Source organism: Dryobates pubescens, chromosome 1 (genome assembly GCF_014839835.1).
Source record: "Dryobates pubescens isolate bDryPub1 chromosome 1, bDryPub1.pri, whole genome shotgun sequence".
In the NCBI taxonomy this organism is placed as follows: Eukaryota; Metazoa; Chordata; class Aves; order Piciformes; family Picidae; genus Dryobates; species Dryobates pubescens.
This window is the reverse complement of record NC_071612.1, coordinates 41084338-41104198: the sequence shown is the minus strand read 5'-3', so window position 1 is coordinate 41104198 and position 19861 is coordinate 41084338. Positions and strand designations below refer to the sequence as shown.

General features: G+C 41.2%; 1 protein-coding gene across 2 annotated transcripts in view; it reads right to left on the bottom strand.

Annotated features, from left to right (window-relative positions):
• Positions 1–3504: 3504 nt before the first annotated feature.
• ZDHHC2 (zinc finger DHHC-type palmitoyltransferase 2) overlaps positions 3505–19861 on the bottom strand; it is a 40840-nt gene continuing 24483 nt past the window's right edge. For both annotated transcript variants that reach the window (XM_054164437.1, XM_054164445.1), the window contains exons 7-13: positions 18740–18860; positions 17609–17741; positions 16276–16402; positions 15980–16072; positions 14044–14153; positions 12994–13071; positions 3505–7036 (exon numbers count right to left, since the gene is read on the bottom strand). In XM_054164437.1, the coding sequence (XP_054020412.1) occupies positions 13031–13071; positions 14044–14153; positions 15980–16072; positions 16276–16402; positions 17609–17741; positions 18740–18860 (625 nt within the window). In that variant the 3' untranslated portion in view covers positions 3505–7036; positions 12994–13030. The remainder of the gene's footprint in view (positions 7037–12993; positions 13072–14043; positions 14154–15979; positions 16073–16275; positions 16403–17608; positions 17742–18739; positions 18861–19861) is intronic.

Genomic DNA, 19861 nt, shown 5'->3' with positions numbered 1-19861 from the left:
ATTGCTGTCTTTAGATACTGTTCTTAATTACTGTGGTTTGATTCTAGGGAGCTTCCATTCTTGTTATCGAAACTTCAGATCAGTTCATTGTAAGCTTATTCAACTTAAAAGTTAACTCCACTCTTCTGACCTCAGTAAAGGCAGTTTCCTGAGGAGTGGAGGAGAAGGGCAAGGAGGATGCAGAGAACTGTAGGCTGGTCAACCTCACCTCAGTCCATGGTAAAGCAATGGAGCAGATAATCTTAGAAACCATTCTCAATCATAGAATGGATCAGAAGGTGCTTGGAAGTAGTTTGATTTATGAAAGGCAATAGTTTCTGACCATCTGCCTGTATTTTACCCTCCTTTGAGCACACAGAATAGAATAGAATTAGAATAGAATTAACCAGGTTGGAAAAGACCTTTGAGATCATCAAGTCCAACCTATTGCCCAACACCATCTAATCAACTAAACCATGGCACCAAGCGCCCCATCCAGTCTCTTCCTAAACACCTCCAGTGATGGTGACTCCACCACCTTCCTGGGCAGCCCATTCCAATGAGACTGTGTCCTCTTGTTCTGGTGCTGGCCAGCTGGGAGAAGAGACCAACCCCCCACCTGGCTACAATCTCCCTTCAGGTAGTTGTAGAGAGCAATAAGGTCTCCTCTGAGCCTCCTCCTCTCGAGGCTATTGACTAGGTGATCTCCACAGGTCCCTTCCAGTACTAACTGTTGCATGATACTGAAGCATGCTTACGCAGACTGCCCTAGATCCTGGTGTCTGAGACAGATGAGGCATGAATATGGGTGCTCTGCATCCACAAGGTACAAATGCCCATACAGTGAAGATTGTGTGGTTACTTCATGTTGCATAATATGGACTAGAAGACCTGACTTGTAGAGACAGTTTGCTGTATTTAATGTCCATGCTTTGCCTCCTCATGTAGGCTTTTGCTCTTGCAATGTTGTATTTCACTGAAAGAACAGAGACGTGTTTGGTTCCACTTCAAGGCAGCAGGGCATGTTGAGCTCTTGAAGCAAAAGGAGATGGTGTGCCACGAGGAATCAGTTATTGTTCAGCTGGTTTTATTTAGTTTAAAATTATCATACCAAAGATAACTTCACTAGTAGCCTTAGAAATGTGGGAGTCTAAACAATCACAGAGAGCAGTGTGTCTGAGCCAAAAATCTCCAGCAGAACAGTAGGTATTTGGCTACCACAAGTGGTAGTTTGAACAGAATCTGACTTTAAAAAAAATCAAAACTGATTCTTTTTTTTTTTAACATCTTGGTTGTCTCTACATTCTTTCCAGTTCCTACCATGAAGTTCTTTTTCTGGTATATCTGAACTTTAGTGCACCTTAGTTGCTTTACAGGGGATTGGTTTGATGTTTTCTTCGCTCCTGCCTAACTAAAGCATGGTAGAGAAACAAGGATTCTCCTGCAGACTTGGGTTGGAAATGGAATGTGCTCATTGATGCCAACTGTGAAGATCTGACTTCTGCAGAGGCTTGTCTCGTCTTTTTTCTGCCAGCACAGATGATTTTTTTTCCTGCCTCTGCTGAAGTGGGAGGATTGTCTTGCCAGTGTGCTCTTTCCTGTGTTAGTTGAGACACTGTGCTGTATAATTGGAGGGAAAGAGATGGAGGAAGGAGGGGTAAGCCTTCCCTTCTCTGTGCATCAGGTGTAAATTGGCAGCAGCTGAACTCTTTGAACTGTATCACAGAGAGCATGCTTCATCTTCTATAGGGTAGCAAATCAGAGCTATGGTTGCAGTTGGCAGTGTCTTTTATTTACCTTTCACCATGTAAGCCAAGATTTGCAAACTCCCTGTTCTTCATTTTTGTCCCTGTGCATGCTCTGCAGCATATCTGTAGTGTCTCCAGTAGTCTCTTATGTGAATGGTTAATTGCTAGTGTGCTTCTATCACCACAGAGCTACTGATCTTCTCTGTTGTATCTGCTTGAACTACTGACCACTTTAACTTCTGATATAATAACTGGAAATAGGTTCTCATTCAGGTTGTAACTCACAGTTTGTATACATTGTGTGTTTTGGATTTAGAACCAGGGCTCCTTCATAGGTGAACTGAGAATTACTCTATTTTCAGAGGAAAAAAAAAAGGGGGGGGGGGAAAGGGAAAATGACTTCATAAAATGATGACTGTCAGGAAGTGCTGGGTCTGTGCCAGTTATGCCAATCATTTAAACTGTGGGCATGCAGGAGGTGGGAAAGGGGACGTGGCTCACAGCACGCTCTTCCAACGGCTGCAAACTTGGGCCCATCTGCTTGACAAGATTAGAGTGATCTAGCATGAGGCATGGAACCATTGCCCCAAATACTGGAAACAACACAGCCAGGTTTCAGGATGACTGGGTTACTGTATTGCAGTGATGAGTGCATCAGGAAAACTTGGGAGAAGTTAAGGAATTATCTATCTAGAATAAACTTGAGAGGGAGAGGAATAGAGAGGATGAAGCTATTATTGGATTGTGCATTTCAAGTTAAGAGACTTTTCAGTCTGGACTTCTACAGAAGGGAAGAGAGAGAGATGATGACAAAAATATGTAAAAAGGGAACAACTGAAAAACTGCAAAGGGAAGCAGGGAAGGCTTTCCTTAGCTCATGTCAGATGCCACTTGCTCAAAATTTCACCCCGGAAGGCTGCTGCTTTTCATGTCTTCTTATCAGGTCACAGATGAACAAGGCATAGCTGCAAGTGAAGTGGCAACAAAGACACTCTACCACCCACCTAGCATAGCAGTATGTTCATTTTATTTAGTTACCTTTTAATCTCCTTGTTTTGAATAATGTTTGTATATGGTTCAATATAAATGTTTCTCCAAGGGTTTTAAACAAAACCTGGGAGCTGCTGCTGCATATGGTGTGCAGGTTATGTCTGAACAGGTAAAAGCTGCTTTCATCTCTACATAACTGTTCCTTCATTTTGAGAGGCCCCTGCACAGATGGTCTCATTCCTCTCTGCACCAGAGGTGGATTCAGTGCTTTCCTAGGGGAGGCTGTTAGCAAAGAGTGGAATTCAAGCAGACTGCAAGAATCTGGCATGAGAGGGACTGGAGAGCCCTCATGAAGCAAAGCTGCTGTAGGTGACAAGCCTGGTACGTAACATACATCCCTTCCATGCCCCTCCAGAGTTCTACAAAGTAAGGTAGGGTTTGAAGAACTCCCTCTTTTTCAGGGACAAAATGACCCCCTTTTGGCCTTCAGCAGTATCCAAAGGAATGCAGCCGTGTTTGCTCTGCCAACATGGAGACATGGAGTGAGTGTTTGACCCATGAAAAAGCAAAAAGGAAGTGGTTCCCTCTTAGCCCATTTCACAACATAATGCTTTGTGAGGTGTTCAGGATCGAGCAATTAAACCAGGGAGGGAAAACTTGCCTATAAAATTCAGAGAAGAGCTAAGAGGGGACATTTATAGCAACTATGTTGTTAATGAAGCCAGGTACACTGTCAGTAATGCTGAAGGTAATGTCTCAAAGACTACTACGTACATGACTTGCTGAACAAGAAGCATTTATTTATGTGAGCAATACATTAACAAGTGGCAAAGTTATACACTAAAAATATATTCCTCCCCCGCACGCCAACACACCAGTCAACTGAATCAGGGCAAGAACTCTCAGTCCAAATAATGATTAACAGCAGCTACAGCATACCATGCACTAAAGCAAACTTGCTTCCTGCAGCTTTTCTGAAGCCTTGCTTGAAGACCCTGATTTTAAGTACATCAACAGTTAAAAATTAATTAGCGGTTTCATGAGTTACCTGCCCACAGTTGTAGGCTCCTGAAGAACTCACAATCTGCAGCTTTAAACTGGGCAGCGCCATTGTACTCTCCAGTTGAAAAATTAAAGTGCATGGCAGCAGATGTGTCCAATTGCTCAGTGGGAGGAGCTCATCAACATCTAGTGTTCCATTTTCATAATAAAAATAGTTCTCTGTGAAGATTTTGAGCACTCCATCACCAGTACATCAACTGACATAGAATGTGTGAACCACTTTCTGGTGCAGACATGTATTAAGATTGGTTCAAACCTACAAATTAAGGAAGCTTCTTACGTCTGGAGGGGGCTATGATTCATAGAACTGTTTACATATATACAAAATAAATTTAACTCTGTTGTCATTGGGACTCAGGCCCATCTGGGTAGTCTGCAGAACTCATCCAACTTCTACTGAAGCTTCAAATGCAGTCACACTGCTAAACAAATATCAGGGATATTCTTTACTTTTTTAGCAAAAAAGTAGATTAGTAACTGTACAGTAGGTAAAAAGCAGTCTTTAAAAAAAATACAGAAGTTACACAAAAGGCTGTAGTAAAGTGCCTAGCAAGAATATAAAGAACAGGAGAACTGGTGTAAGCAGACAAACGTTACAGCCTCGCTTCCCTCTTACCTCCCCACGAATTCTCCCGTGTGCATTGTAACCACACATCAGTGCTCAGTGACGATGTGTCAAAAAGACCACTTTCACTTTGCTATATAAGAATAATCATACCAGAAATTATACTTTGGAGCATGATTAGCTCGCTTTTGTCCGTGCTCTATACAGTGGGAACTGCCAGGAACCCTCAAAAGTATGCTGACAGTGCTCCTTGCAGAGGCACAGCTCGTACCCATCCTGAGAGCAGGTGTAGCCACAGCCCTCTGGCTCAAATCTGCTGAACATTTACCTTTGAGCTACAATAATTTCCCTTTCCCTTTCTCCTCCTTTCCTTTGTCAGCATATGCTTCTTACACCTCCATCAGTTTTCAGCTAGAGGGACAGCCTCTGGCTACATCAAAGCTGTAGATCATTTAGGGCTGTTGTGCTTTCCAAGTGTGACTTCTGAGAGACGTGCAGAAGCCAGGCGGTTCTTGATTCCTTATCCCTATCTTTTCTCTACATGGATCCCCAGCCTTACTGAAAGCTTTCAGAGCCCTGGCCACAGTAAGGGAGGCTGACACCTGTATTAGAGAGATCCATTTCCATTCTGTGTTTTGCTGAAGAAGAAATGTACTTTGTATTTATGTAAAAATAAGGAGCAAGTTACACTGAAGCTGAATCTCAACTTTTCAACTCAGTATTTTCAAATGCATGCTCCATGACAAGCTACCCTGTGACTAACTGCATAAAACCCAAGACTATACAGATAGGTAGAGAACCTGAAGTGTCAAAAAATATAGGTTTGTTTTTTTCCTCTCCCCCTTATCCCTTGACAAGTTAGCCTTGAAACAAACACTAAGATGAGGTAAGCTGACCAAACAACACTGAATAAATAGCTGCAAAAAACTTTTGGTTGCTAGAGATCTGCAGGCATCATGTAAACTGTATGCTACCTTCATGCTAGTTTAAAAAAAGGTGTTCTACATCAAGGGACCCACACTCTGGCACTTCTGGCAAGAAACAGATGTTTTCAGGTTGGTAAAATAAATGTATTTCCCCTCCCTAGGAAAAAAAAAAAGCCTCATTTGTGCTCCAACAGCAATCACTTAAGTTGTAAACCCCCCCCTGGAAAGACAAAGTTACCTGCCTGTGGAAGAGTGAATGGTAAGATTTCTGTTTCAGAAATCTCACTTAGTCCTGCTGCCAGTTTTCTAAACAAACAACTGACACCCTTACAGTGTGAACCAACTTGCTAAGTGCTTTAGGTTTGGTAACAGAACTGAGCTTAGGCTAAGAGGTTTTCACTTTTTTTTTTTCCCTTGACTAGTCTTTTTATCTAGCCACCTAGAAAGCTAATTGAGTTCTCCTAAAGTTGTTTTCAGAATAGGAATTTGCATTTAAATGTAAACCCTGACACCATAAATGTAGTGTGTACAGAAGGCACAAGACAATTAGGTTTTGTGTTGCTGAAATTTCGTTGACTTTGAAAACTGCTAATACATTTTTTTAATGACCTGGCTGATAAACTCAGATCCTAAGAAGGCTGCCAGCTCCTAACTTAATTGAAGGGGTTTCCTAGCTGCAGCAACTTTGCTTTTTGGTATGGCAAACAAATCTCTGTTGTCCTGTAAATGCAAGTATCATAAGTCAGAACAGTAAGTCTCCCTGATTGTACATGGTATTTGTTAATTAGACAGTAAGAAAGGCAGTGTCTTGAACAACAAGTGGGAAAAAAAACAACCTAAGACAACTGTTGATCAATAAGAAACTAGGATTTTGAAAGACAGTGGCCCTCAGGAACACAGCTTGGTAAAAAGCCTTTTGGATCAAAGTAAAGAGACAACACTAATTTCCCAAAGAGGTTAACAGCTCCAAATAGGACAATAAAATCCTCATTTCACAGCACTGTCATGTGCAGCTCCCATCAAGATCCCCAGCCTGGCCAGCTGCATTTATGTATTACCCATCTGAACTCAGGCTTTTTATCGCTCCACTTACCAGTGATCCACTGTAGCATTCAATTAACAAAGAGGGGTTTTACCCCTCCACAGCTTTCCAGGTTACTGCTAATGCAGATCTGAGAGAAAATGGAGCTTCTGCAATAATGTTTTCCAAAAATAGTCAGACACTTCACTGGGGTTTCCTTATCTTCAAAAATTGCTTATCAAGCACTCAAAAGAAAATACAGTCCACCAAGCCACTAAATTATTCATAATCACCACTGGCTCTTCTCCCAGTTCTTAAAGCCAGTAGTGCAAAACATTGATTTTAAAGTCAACTACTCACAGCAATTTGAGTTAACAGGTGAATTTTTAAAACCAAGGCAAGATCATGGACTGATGTGTAAGGAGGTCACATTTTTCTTGTGCTGAGTATCAAAGTAAAGCCAGCCATTGAATTTTTACAACTGTAAACTCAGACTTTCCCCCCCACCCCTTAATACTCAGAATCATCCTTTTCAAACCCAGTAATTTTAAGTGAAAACATTCTTTACATGGTTCAGAAATTGTATGTTTAATTTCATGTTTCAAGCAGTGACATGGAGACAGCTAAATCGTCTGTCAGTTTGTTTTCTGAGCACATCCGCAGAGGAGCAGACAGGAGCAGCTGGCCAGCAGCGCTGGTATTTGGAAGAAATGCGTCTTCCTTCCAAGGACAGCTTCTTCTTGAACTGCAACAGAACATTAGCCACAAAATACACTGTTAGAATTGAAAAATACTTAAAAAGTATGTTATTGCAACAAGTATCATCAACTCAAAGGGGAATGTGAACAACAGCTAAATGAAAATCCCGCCCTGAAGAGGAAAGCTGTAAGATTGTTTGCAGCCAAGTCATGAATCCAATTCAGGATGACAGCGATTAAAAACTGACTACCTAGCAAGTAGGCCACCAGTTTGTAAAATGAAGTGAGCTATTTTTAGAGTATTTCCAGGTACCAGCATCATTAAAAAACAATTTTCTGATACATTACTGTAAGCCACATCTGGCACTATGACTCATTAGTCCTCTGATTTAACTACAAAGGACTACAGGATATTAAACATATCCTTAGCTGGGACAGAAATTCACATTGCTAACACACAGGCTGTATTTTTCATGTCTAGGATGAAATTAGTTGGTTTTGTTGTTAAGACTTCAGCATCTTTATTAAAGTATTCTATTTGCTCCCTAGGAACAAATACAACTCAAATATTGACAAAGTAATGAAATTAAACAGAAAGAAGTTAAAAAGTAAACATTTTCATATAAGGGCTTTTATAGGTCAATTTTGTATCTATATGCACAGTAATGTGTTTTTTTTGTTTCATTTTCTGAAAGGCTTTTAAGTGCCACACAGAAGTATCTCAGACAGAGTTAAGGGCACATACTACCAAACTGGCACTTAGCTCATGTCAGAGAAATTATCAGGGCTTAGCTGCTGCCCTTTTGAGCTGAGCATGAATCAGTCTGAGGTTAAACTAACTTATATGACTTTACACTTATTCTTTGGAATGTAACCTCCTCTGAAAGTGGTGTCTTTAAGAAGCTGCACTTCAGAATGGATGCTCACTAAAAGTAAAAAAACCCAAAATAACCCTTAAACCAAACAACAAAGCCTCTCAATACCCAGGGGCGGGGTGATAAGACTGAAACCACAAATCTAATTGTTAGTGTCTCAGACTGGACTAAAAGAAAACAAACTACCAACAGCCAACCAGAAAAGAACATGAGATGGTTATGAAGCTAAACAAAATCATGGACATTCTCCTGAATGCAGGTTTTGCCATCAAGAGAGACAAAGTGAAAGGTCCTACCACAGAGATCCAGTTTCTGGGAGTGCAGTGGCAGGATGGACGCCGACACATTCCAGTGGATGTGGTAAATAGAGTCTCTACCATGGCAAATCACACGAACAAGCAAGAAACTCTACGTTTCTTGGGGATAGTGGGATTTTGGAGACTACACATTCCTGGATACAGTCAGATTGTGAAACCTCTGTATGATGTGACTCGAAAGAGGAACAGTTTCCACTGGGGACCTGAACAACAAGCAGCCTTTGACCAGATAAAGCAAGAAGTAGTCCAAGCAGTGGGTCTGGGACCTGTGCGAGATGGTCCAGACATTAAGAACATTTTGTACACGGCTGCAGGTGACAATGGTCCAACCTGGTGCTTGTGGCAAAAAGCTCCAGGTGAGACACGTGGACGACCTCTTGGTTTCTGGAGTCGAGGTTACAGAGGTTCAGAGGCTAATTACACTCCAACAGAGAAAGAGATTCTAGCTGCCTATGAAGGAGTGAAAGCAGCTTCTGAAGTAATTGGAACTGAGTCACAACTTCTCTTAGCTCCCAGATTGCCAGTTTTGAATTGGATGTTCAAAGGCAAAGGTTCCACACCACATCATGCCACAGATTCCACCTGGTCTAAGTGGATGGCCCTGATAACACAGAGAGCTCGAATGGGAAATCTTGAAAGACCTGGTCTGGTGGAGGTGATCTCAAGTTGGCCTGAAGATACCAACTGTGCTAAACCTCCAGAGGAGAGAGTAACTCGTGCTGAGGAAGCTCCTCCTTACAATGACCTTTCTGATGATGAAAAGAAATATGCTTTGTTCACAGACGGTTCCTGTTGTCTCGTCGGGAACAAGCGAAGGTGGAAGTCTGCCGTGTGGAGTCCAACACGCCGAGTTGCAGAGGCGAAGGATGGAGAAGGAGAATCCAGTCAGTTTGCAGAGGTAAAAGCTGTCCAGCTAGCTCTCGACGTGGCTGAACGTGAGAGATGGCCAAAGCTTTATCTCTACACCGACTCATGGATGGTAGCCAATGCTCTATGGGGTTGGCTAAAGAACTGGAAAAAGAATGGCTGGCAGAGGAAAGGAAAACCCATCTGGGCAGCTGAACTGTGGCAAGACATTGCTGATCGAATCGAGAGAATTCCAGTGAAAGTGAGACACATTGATGCTCACATTCCCAAGAGCAAAGCTACTGAGGAACAGCAGCACAACCATCAGGCAGATCTAGCTGCAAGAGTTTCTCAAGTAGACAAGGACTCTGAACTTGATCTCGACTGGAAACACCGAGGTGAGATATTCTTAGCTCGGTGGGCTCACGATTCGTCAGGACATCAAGGCAGAGATGCAACATACCAATGGGCTCGTGACAGATCCATAGACATTTCCATGGATGCCATCACACAAGTCATCCATGACTGTGACATTTGTGCTGCTATTAAGCAGGCAAAGAGAATTAAGCCCTTGTGGTATGGTGACAGATGGTCCAAATACAGGTATGGTGAAGCTTGGCAGATTGACTACATCACTCTACCACGTTCTCGTTCTGGTAAGCAGTACGTGCTTACTATGGTAGAGGCAAACACTGGATGGCTGGAAACTTACGCAGTCCCACATGCAACTGCACGCAACACCATTCTCGGTCTGGAGAGACAGATCCTGTGGAGACACGGAACTCCAGAGAGGATTGAGTCAGACAATGGAACTCACTTCAAGAACAACCTTGTAAAGAGCTGGGCAAAAGAGCACGGTATTGAGTGGATTTTCCATATTCCTTACTATGCACCAGCTGCAGGGAAGATTGAACGCTACAACGGTTTGTTGAAGACCACTCTCAAAGCCATGGGAGGTGGATCTGTGAAAAACTGGGAGAAACATTTAGCACAAGCAACCTGGCTGGTGAACAGTAGAGGTTCAGTGAACCGAGCTGGACCTGCACATTCTGATCTGCTACAGAAAGTAGAAGGTGATAGAGTTCCTGTTGTTAGGGAAAAGAATCTGTTAGGTAAAACTGTTTGGGTATTTTCGCCCTCAGGAGAGGCTAAACCTGTCCGAGGGGTGGTTTCAGCAGAAGGTCCGGGTCACACTTATTGGGTAATGCAAGAGAATGGTGAAATTCAGTGTATTCCACAAAGAGATTTAACTTTAGCTGAGAGAGTTTAATTTCAGAATGTTGTACAGCTACAGCGCGTCCAAAGGAAAGAGTCCCTGAGGAATCTACGGTGCACGAACCCTGAGAACCCTGAGAGCCCTGAGTCAACTGAGAGTCCCTGAGTCCCTGTTTCCCTTTTTCTTCGCTTCGTCTGCGGAGAGACAAACTGTTTTCCATTTTCTTGATTTTGGATTTTCTTGGACTTCTGAATCATCTACATCTGAGTATAGCCGGAATGGACGATGAACTTAACTTACGAACTGTAAATATTGTTCTGGATTGGATGGACAGTACGAACAGCCAATGAAATTGTTTAGAAAGGGGTGGACTGTGGTCGTTTGAGGCTGTGCCTTTAAGAACAAACACTGCTGGAACACACTGGCTAATGTTTTTGGTACTAGAACCAAAACATTCTGATATTCTAAACGAATTTCATTGGTTGATAAACAAAAATTCAGCTTTAGATTGTGAAGCGGTTGGAAAATTTTTTTTTTTTCCCTCAGTTCAGTTCGGTTTGGGAGTTGGGGGAGTTGGGTGTTTCAGCCTGTTCTCCCTGCCTGCTTCTTCTGCGAACTGCTGGACTTGGCCTTCAGATAAGCAAACACTAATCCTGCATGGGCTTTTGAAGCTTGCTAACAACTCTTTTCCTTAGTAACTTGCCTTTCTCTCTCTCTAACCCCTTTTTGGGGAAAAAGGGAGGTAAGGGGGGGAGAGAGGGGGTTCCAAAGAGGGGATCCCTCCCTGAGGGAGGGATTTTTGTTGTGTTATTTGTCTTTGCTGTGTATTTCTGTGTATATATTGTAAATACCTGTATATATTGTGTTATATATAACCTGCTTTCCATATATGCTTGTAAATATATAGCTTTTGCTCTTCGACTGAGTTAGCTGTGGTTTCTTACTCTGTGGAGGAGGGAGAGCTAAGCCCTCTCTCAAACTACCACAGCTTGAAACAACAAAAAAACCCAAACCAAACACTTTCAGCATCTTGAGAACAACCACAGACAATATTTGATACTCAGAATAATCTAAATTACAAAGTTCCAATAATATGTGTGCACTCTCAAAAGAAACACTGAAGTTTGAAAATTAGTACTTCAGCAAATAGTGTTAGAACTTCAGAAAGTAGAACTCCAACCTGACAAAACTAGTTGTAATTAGTATTTCTGTAACATAACCCCAAAATCTGTTTCTTTAAAGCCTGTCTGTAATGCTTTGCTCTTGAGTAGTGATGACGTGTAAGAGATTAAACTAATTGAAACTGAGTAATTTTGTTTTCCAGAAGCTGCTGCTTTGTTGAAACAACTGATGGATTAATCAGGGCAGAAGAATGGCATTTCACATTTTTAACAACTGGTTAGAAATGAGATACTTAGACTCTATTAAATAAACCCTAGAGAGCAGTCAAAACTGCAGGCACCAGCTGAGTTTAATTTTGTCATCTCTAACTCTATTCATTTGACATCCACATTTTCAACACTTTAACACTTCACACCATCACCAAGTTTGTAGATGTACCTATATTTGGAACCATCTGTGACTTCATTCACCACTTAACACAAAACCATAATGTGAGAGTCAAGAATTTTTTTAGTTTCTCTGAACTTCTGAGACCTCTTTGGTATCTGCACAACTACCATTTTTATCACCTGCCTTGGCAGCACAACACTACAGCTCTTGTAACAATCACTGCTGTTGCCTGATGGCTTTCTGTGCCTCCCACTTCCTCCACGAGTGACCTCCAGGAGCAACCTGGCAGCCATGACAGTATGTCCAGGAGTCACATCACACACAAGTGAAGGACATCCACTTGAGACACCTTTTCAGGATATTTGAAAGGGTGCTCCCAAGAGCTGAGAAGGAAATACCCTTGTTGGAACGTCTCCAATGTTGCTGGAGAATTGTAAATTATTTGGTATGCTGAAATTCATAGGTTTGGAGTCAAAGCTGCCTTCTGAGAAGCCTATGTGTCCAGATATCAATGCAAGAAATCAACACCATCTCAGCTCCTTTTGATGATAGGTGACAAATACTCAGGAAGTCACATGGACACCTCTTGTCTTCAGCAGGCAGCACTTCTTTATTATTAAAATAAGATGCAGCTCAGTACCTGACATTGAAGAACAAGCTGCTAACAGCTTATGCATTAGAATAAATCTTTCTTCCTTCATCATCTGATAGACTTTTACCTCCTTTATCAGACCAAGCTATGATCTTTGTATTCAGGGTTAAGAACTAACTCAATTTTCACAGAATCACCAAGGTTGGAAGAGACCTCAAAGATCACCAAGTCCAACCTGTCACCACAGACCTCATGACTAAACTATGGCACCAAGTGCCATGTCTAGTCCCCTCTTGAACACCTCCAGGGATGGTGACTCCAAACTTTCAGACTTAGCTTTACAACTATTTGCTGGACAGCTTGAACAGTCATGATTTCATTCTTTTTCTACAGAAAGGGAATGACACTATTTTGAAATATTACCTAAATTCAATGGATGTAAAGGTTAAACTATTTTGAAAACAGGACACATGAAGAAATCAGTTTAGTTTACAGCTATAAATTCATGTGCTACTGGTCATGGCAAAAAACCCCAACAAATCAAATTGAAGAAAACAGGAATTGGTTTGATTATTTTCTTTTGTGTATTATTTAAGTGGTATGGAATCATGGAATAACACATTAAGTACACAAAACATTAACATACCTTTCCTTACATATTCAGATGTTTGTTTCAAGAGAAATTAGGTTTCATTTTCCATGGTTAATGCAGGATTGCTCATACCTTTCAAGACAAAATTTCCACAGGGAAAGGTCTCATGTCTATTTCAGCAAACAATATAAACTTTAATTAACAATTTGTCTTAAAATCATGCCCCTGTTACCAAGTCTATTCCTGTCCTGTGTCCACTACACTGCTTTTCACTCTCTGCGACAAGTTATCATCATATTCTGGTATAAGCAATGTGTCATTGCAATAATTACCAGGCTTAGCCTAGAAGATACTTAGCACCCAATGGTGTTAGTGTTCTCGGTATCTCTTGGTCAGGTCTAACTGGGAAGGGCAGAGCGGCTCCATATTCAGAACTTCCTACAAGCATGCATTTAAAATAAGCTTCATGAATTTTGGTTTATGAAAAAAACAACCACAAATGACCTTGGTAATTTTTACACTCTGCCTTCTAAAACTCACAGAATCACAGCCTGTCAGGGGCCGGAAGGGACCTTAAGAGATCATCCAGTCCAACCCCACTGCCAGAGCATCATCACACAGGAATGCATCTAGGTGAGTCTTGAGTATCTCCAGAGAAGCAGACTCTACCACCCCCTGGGCAGCTTGTTCCAGTGTTCCATCACTTTCATAGTGAATTTTTTTTCCTGATGCTCACATGGAACTTCCTATGGCTCAACTTCCACCCATTGCCCCCTGTCCTGTCACTGGGCATCACCGAGAAGAGCCTGGCACTCACCCTTTACATATTTATAAACATGAGTGAGATCATCTCTCAATCTCCTCCTCTCCAAACTCAAGAGCCCCAGCTCCCTCAGTCTATCCTCATGAGGAAGATGTTCCACTCCATTAATAATTTCTGTGGCTCTGCGCTGGACTCTTTCAAGCAGTTCCCTGAGGTCCATCTTGATCTGGGAAGCCCAGAACTGGACACAATATTCCAGATGCCGCCTCACCAGGGCAGAGGAGAGGGGGAAAACTAGTTGATTACACAACTAATCATTGCAGCACAAATCAATCCCTTACCCACTTTGTCCTTTTCAGCCTTTGCATTAGTTTCTGACCAAGATGGCGTATCCGTGAGAAGGTGGCTCTGGGAATCACGCAGCGGCTTTGCAGGAAACAGGTGGTTCTCACTGGGATGCCAATAAAAAGAACATTAGTAAACTGCAGCAATTTTCCATGATCTTCCCACACATTACAAACAGTATGTTGCATGAAGCATCTTCTCTACCTGACCTTGCTTCTTTCCTGATGAATCACTACTGTTTATCATTACATGCATTATGCTGTGGCTGTCATAGATGCAAGCACATTCTAAAAAGCAACTCCCTAGCAGAGAGCAGGGAAGCATTCTGATTATTATATAGTAATATATCACATATATATATATAAATAATATATAGCTATTATATATTAATACAATATATGAGCCAGCAGTGTGCCCAGGTGGCCAAGGCGGCCAATGGCATCCTGGCCTGTATCAGGAATAGTGTGGCCAGCAGGAGCAGGGAAGTCATTCTGCCCTAGTACTCAGCACTGGTTAGGCCGCACCTTGAGTTCTGGGTCCAGTTCTGGGCCCCTCAGTTTAGGAAAGATGTTGAGTTGCTGGAATGTGTCCAGAGAAGGGCAACAAAGCTGGGGAGGGGTTTGGAGCACAAGTCCTATGAGGAGAGGCTGAGAGAGTTGGGGTTGTTTAGCCTGGAGAGGAGGAGGCTCAGGGGAGACCTTATTGCTGTCTACAACTACCTGAAGGGAGGTTGTAGACAGGTGGGGATTGGTCTTTTCTCCCAGGCAACCAGCACCAGAACAAGAGGACACAGTCTCAAGCTGCGCCAGGGGAGGTTTAGGTTGGATGTTAGGAAGCAGTTCTTCACAGAAAGTGATTGGCCTTTGGAATGGGCTGCCCAGGGAGGTGGTGGAGTCACGATCACTGGAGGTGTTTAGGAAGAGACTGGATGGGGTGCTTGGTGCCATGGTTTAGTTGCTCAGATGGTGTTGGGTGATAGGTTGGACTTGATGATCTCAAAGGTCTTTTCCAACCTGGTTAATTCTATTCTATTCTATTCTATTCTAGTCTAGTCTAGTCTAATACAGTTCCAAATGCACTCTATCCACATTCTCTTCTACTACAATAAACCTGACACAATAAATAGTGGAGAGAACACCTCCAAAATCACTTGCCTAATATAACCTATGGGTCACTGCGGTAAGATTTAAAATATCAATAAAGAGCTAGCTGAAACACAATGTTTTTTATGAATAAAATATTGTCAGTATGATTCTTTTATAATTTCTTAGTCACATATCAAGTCTACTATACTTATTACACTCTTCATTACATAAATATTGCAAAAAAGTTACAATATGAAACATGAAGCTATTGTATTTCTTTAAAGGAGCATCTGCATATGTTTCACAGATGGTATGAAGATGTCATGTCCATAAATCACAAGAATTAAGAAAATATGTCCCATTAGCAGCAGAAACAAAACACATGCATTCAACATGCAGCTTCCTGTGCTGTGGCACAAGTGCTCAGGCTGGGAATTTCCTTATCTGAAGCATCTTTCACCTGATAGGAAGAAGCAGGCCTCCCCCAAAACCCTTGCAAGGCAATGCATCCACGTCACAGGCAGACCAACTAACCATCTTATGTCTATGCAGAACAGAATGTTCCACACCTGCCTAACATCAGCAAAATTCAGGTCCTGGGAAAGCCACTGAACTGAGACAAAGCAGACTGCAGGGGGGAAGCCAACTTTATTTTCATAAATTTTAATGGAAGTCTGAGGATTATCTGAATTACAGCATAGCTGTTTAAAATCTGACTTGCATTTATTAATAGGGTAAGCATCATCTTCTTTCCACTTTTAAGTATCTTATACATGGTTCTATTTGTATATGCACAGGAGAAAATAGATTATCAGCTACTTGAAATAAGTAACAAAAAGCAGATTACCTTTTGGATGTTGAATTAAGACCGCCAGGTGTGGAAGCTTGCTCGGGATCCTGATTAACAAGGCAAGTTGGAAAGGAGCAACCATCCCCTAGACTGAAAAAATTCAGAATTAGTGTCATACATACATACACAAAAAAAAATAAGAATATCCCAACTTCAAGGAATTGTGTTGGTTGGTTTTTTTTCTGAAGTGAATATAACTGCACCTTATCTGAAAAAATAAACCACCCCCCAAACCCTGTGAATCCTGGTTATTCAACAGTTTCAACAAATCAAACATTAAAAACTGAGTATACCTTGAAAATACAGGCAGCAACCAGTATTTCTTCTCATCACCAAACACCTGCCTTAGGTTTTTGCTGAAGCCTAAGCTAAAGCCATTCTTGTCTGTTCTGTGACGAAATATGGGAGCTCTGAATACCTCTTAAAAGAAGAAAAATGAATTAGATCTCTTCATAAGACAGCATGTTCAAGTTTCACACAGAAAGGCTGTACTGCCCAAATGACTGAGACAGTCCACTCATGAAAGCCAAACTCAGTGCTATGCAGTCACTGGGCATGCAGAGGAACTCTGTGGCCAAAGAAAGGTGTAAATCTCCTCCACTTTCCTCCCTAATCAAGGCAAGGAGAAATGAGGAATTTACATTTTAAGAAGGCATGTTATGTCATATGCAGTTTTCAGCATGTGACTATACCACAGAGAGCATTCAAGAAAGAAAAACCTAAACAAAGAGTTTACTACAGAAAGAATGATGGAAAAGAAGAAAAGTTTGACCTACTTCTGCACCTCCAGTTATTTCTTTATTAAGATTTGTAACCAGACAGTGGTGGGAAATGCTGGCTTAACACAGATATTTACTGCAGTTATACACACCGCCCCACAGTAGAGGCACAGGCCACCTTCTCTGAGGTTTTTCAAATTAGCTCATAACAGAGTCCCTTCTCTGTATCCATGATTATGTGGTAAGCAGGGCTCAAAACTGTGAAACTGCCTTTCAGATCTGGGTCCATTTACTACTAAATATAGCAGCAGGGCCTTATAGTCTGTTCATCTGAGTCAGATCATTCTCTGACACTTGCTCTTTGTGCTCATTCACGCTGATCAAAACTAACACTAGGGCCACTTTGCCTCCAGTCCAGGCAAAGTTTGGGCATTAACAACTATGCCTTTCAGAGCTTTCAAACACAACTGTAGCAGAACTGAAGAGAAGAACTTTGGTTCTCTTCTGTAGTCGCTGCACTGACTGAGATACCACGCCAGAGGACTCTGACCTGGGGGCTGGAAATGCCAATCAACAGTCACTTGTACCAGCATGTATTGGTGTGTATAACATTTATTATAAAGTGATCTCAACTTTTCTTTTTTTTAAGTTTATTCAGTTTCTATTAGCAGGCTGTAGATGGGAAGAAGTGAGAGGAAGAAGCTAAGTTTACTAATAGCTTGATCCCTTGGGTCAAAAGGAAAAGAGCAGCAGAACTGGGGGGAGTCAATACTGGACACATTGCCAGATTCTGGGCACTTCTTGTCAGGGTCCAAGGAACCTCTATATGAGATTCCCATTACTTCCATACACATATAATATAAATTTATTTTTTGCCATAAAACATAGAAGCATTAGATCCACTTACCTAATGTAGACTTATTTTTGCTGACAAGCCAACAATGATACCCAAAGAGGGAAGACAAACTGACAGAGAACATAGCTGCCGCAAAGAACAAAAACATGATGTGGAACTTGGCTTGAGTATCAGGAAGGCCATTCTAAAGATAAAAATGAAATAATTATGCTGTTAGAACTGGGGAAATAGCTGTTTAATCTGATTATTAATAATACTCTATTCAGCCAAATCAAATTCAGTGCAGAACACAAACGTACCACACAACAAGAACCTGAGTAAATGAATCATACACCTTCTCTGTACTGATGGCCCCGCAGTTAGGCTGCTGACAGCATCCAAATTAAAGAAATGGGCCCTTTCTTGACAAAGTTTAAGTACTGATAAGAAGAACCTGCAATTGCATCTGGCCTTTGAAGGGTCCTTGAGGGATAAATAATTTATCTTTACAAAAATGGTATCATCTAATTAGCCTTTTCAGAATAGGGATAGCATAAATATTGCAAATCTAAGAAGGTAATATCCTAAGTTGCAACACAGATAATCATAATACTAGAAAATGTCCCTGAAGCCTTTCCATAGCATTATAGCAAGCCAACTAAACCTGTTCACAATGTAAATTCCCTTGCAAACTGTTTTCCACATAATTCCATACTTGTTCTATGCAGCTTCAAAATATTGTAGGAATAAGCGAAAATTCATAAGGTACAAGAAATAGAAAGAAAAGCCTCAAGTCTTAGGATTCTTGAGCAGAATCACAGAATCAACCAGGTTGGAAAAGACCTCAGAGATCAAGTCCAACCTATTAGCTAATACACCTCATGACAACTAAACCATGGCTTCAAGTGCCACATCCAATCTTTTTTTGAGCACCTCCAGGGACGGTGACTCCACCACCTCCCTGGGCAGCACATTCCAATGGACAATTACGCTTTCTGTGAAGAACTTTCTCCTCACCTCCAGCCTAAACTTCCCGTGGTGCACCTTGAGACTGTGTCCTCTTGTTCTGGTGCTGGTTGCCTGGGAGAAGAGACCAACCCCCACCTGGCTACAACTTCATTTCAGAGAGCAATAAGGCCTCCCCTGAGCATCCTCTTCTCACACATAAACTTCATACACATAAAGTCAGTATTTATTACTTACTGTCCAAAACTTGATAAAATACTGTAAGTCTGTTGCAGCAATGAAAAGGCAGTACAGTAGAGAGTAAGCCAAGAACAGAAGAAAAAACTTGTAATTTGAGAATCCCACACAGTTGTTCACCCTGATAAAAAAGTAAAACCAAAACCAGAATGTAAAGAAAGTCACATTCTACGCTTTCATGCAATTTAGACTTAAACTAACTTACTCTATAAAAGTCAGTATCAGTATATAAACCAAGTTGTGCTTCCTTTCTGTTATGCCTCAAGATACTGAAGTGTATTGAGCTTCAACCCCCAAATTAGTGTAGAAATTCTAACCAAACCAACAACCACAACCCTAAAGGACTTTACTAGGTAATACCATTTTCAACAGTCTACTGAAATTCAGTTTTGACTTGTGGTATGAAATTTGTTCCCAGCACAGCTAATGTAAATGTGACTGCAGTTAGAGTTACATTTTTAGTTTAAGTGTCTGTGTTTTACCAGTAGACACACTGTATGTAGCAACTGGGACACAATTACAAGCCAAGAATTTCAATCTCAGCTGAATTTTGTAAAAATAAAAGCAGCCTCACTTAATTCACATCCTTCTTCATTAATCATAATACAAATTAATGTAAAACTTGCTAGCAAGATTCTCAAACTTAAGAATATTCATAGAAGATTCCTAAAAATATTTACATTTATGTAAAATTATTAAATACTGGTTAATAAACAGAAAACATTCCACATCCTTGCCAACGTGTCAGCAAATAAAAGAGATTGGGAACATGTAAATACACATCTGAATGTTCAAATAAATCTCATTTTATTATTTTTACTTATTGGCTTCAAGTCCACCTGTTTCCCATTTTTAAAGAATTCATATGTGATAATCATAGAATCATAGAATCAATAAGGTTGGAAAAGACTAATGAGCAACTATCATCACCGAGACATGATGAGGGTACATTTAGTAGCACAGCAACTTCCCATTAGAGGCAGTATATTAAGCATTATGAAGATTTGAGCTTTATTAAACATGTAACGATATTACATCCACCAAATGAAAAATACTGGAGTGCTGCCCATGCAAAGTCTATTGGTGAACATTTTCCCTTTCATTTTTATTTGGTTCCACCAG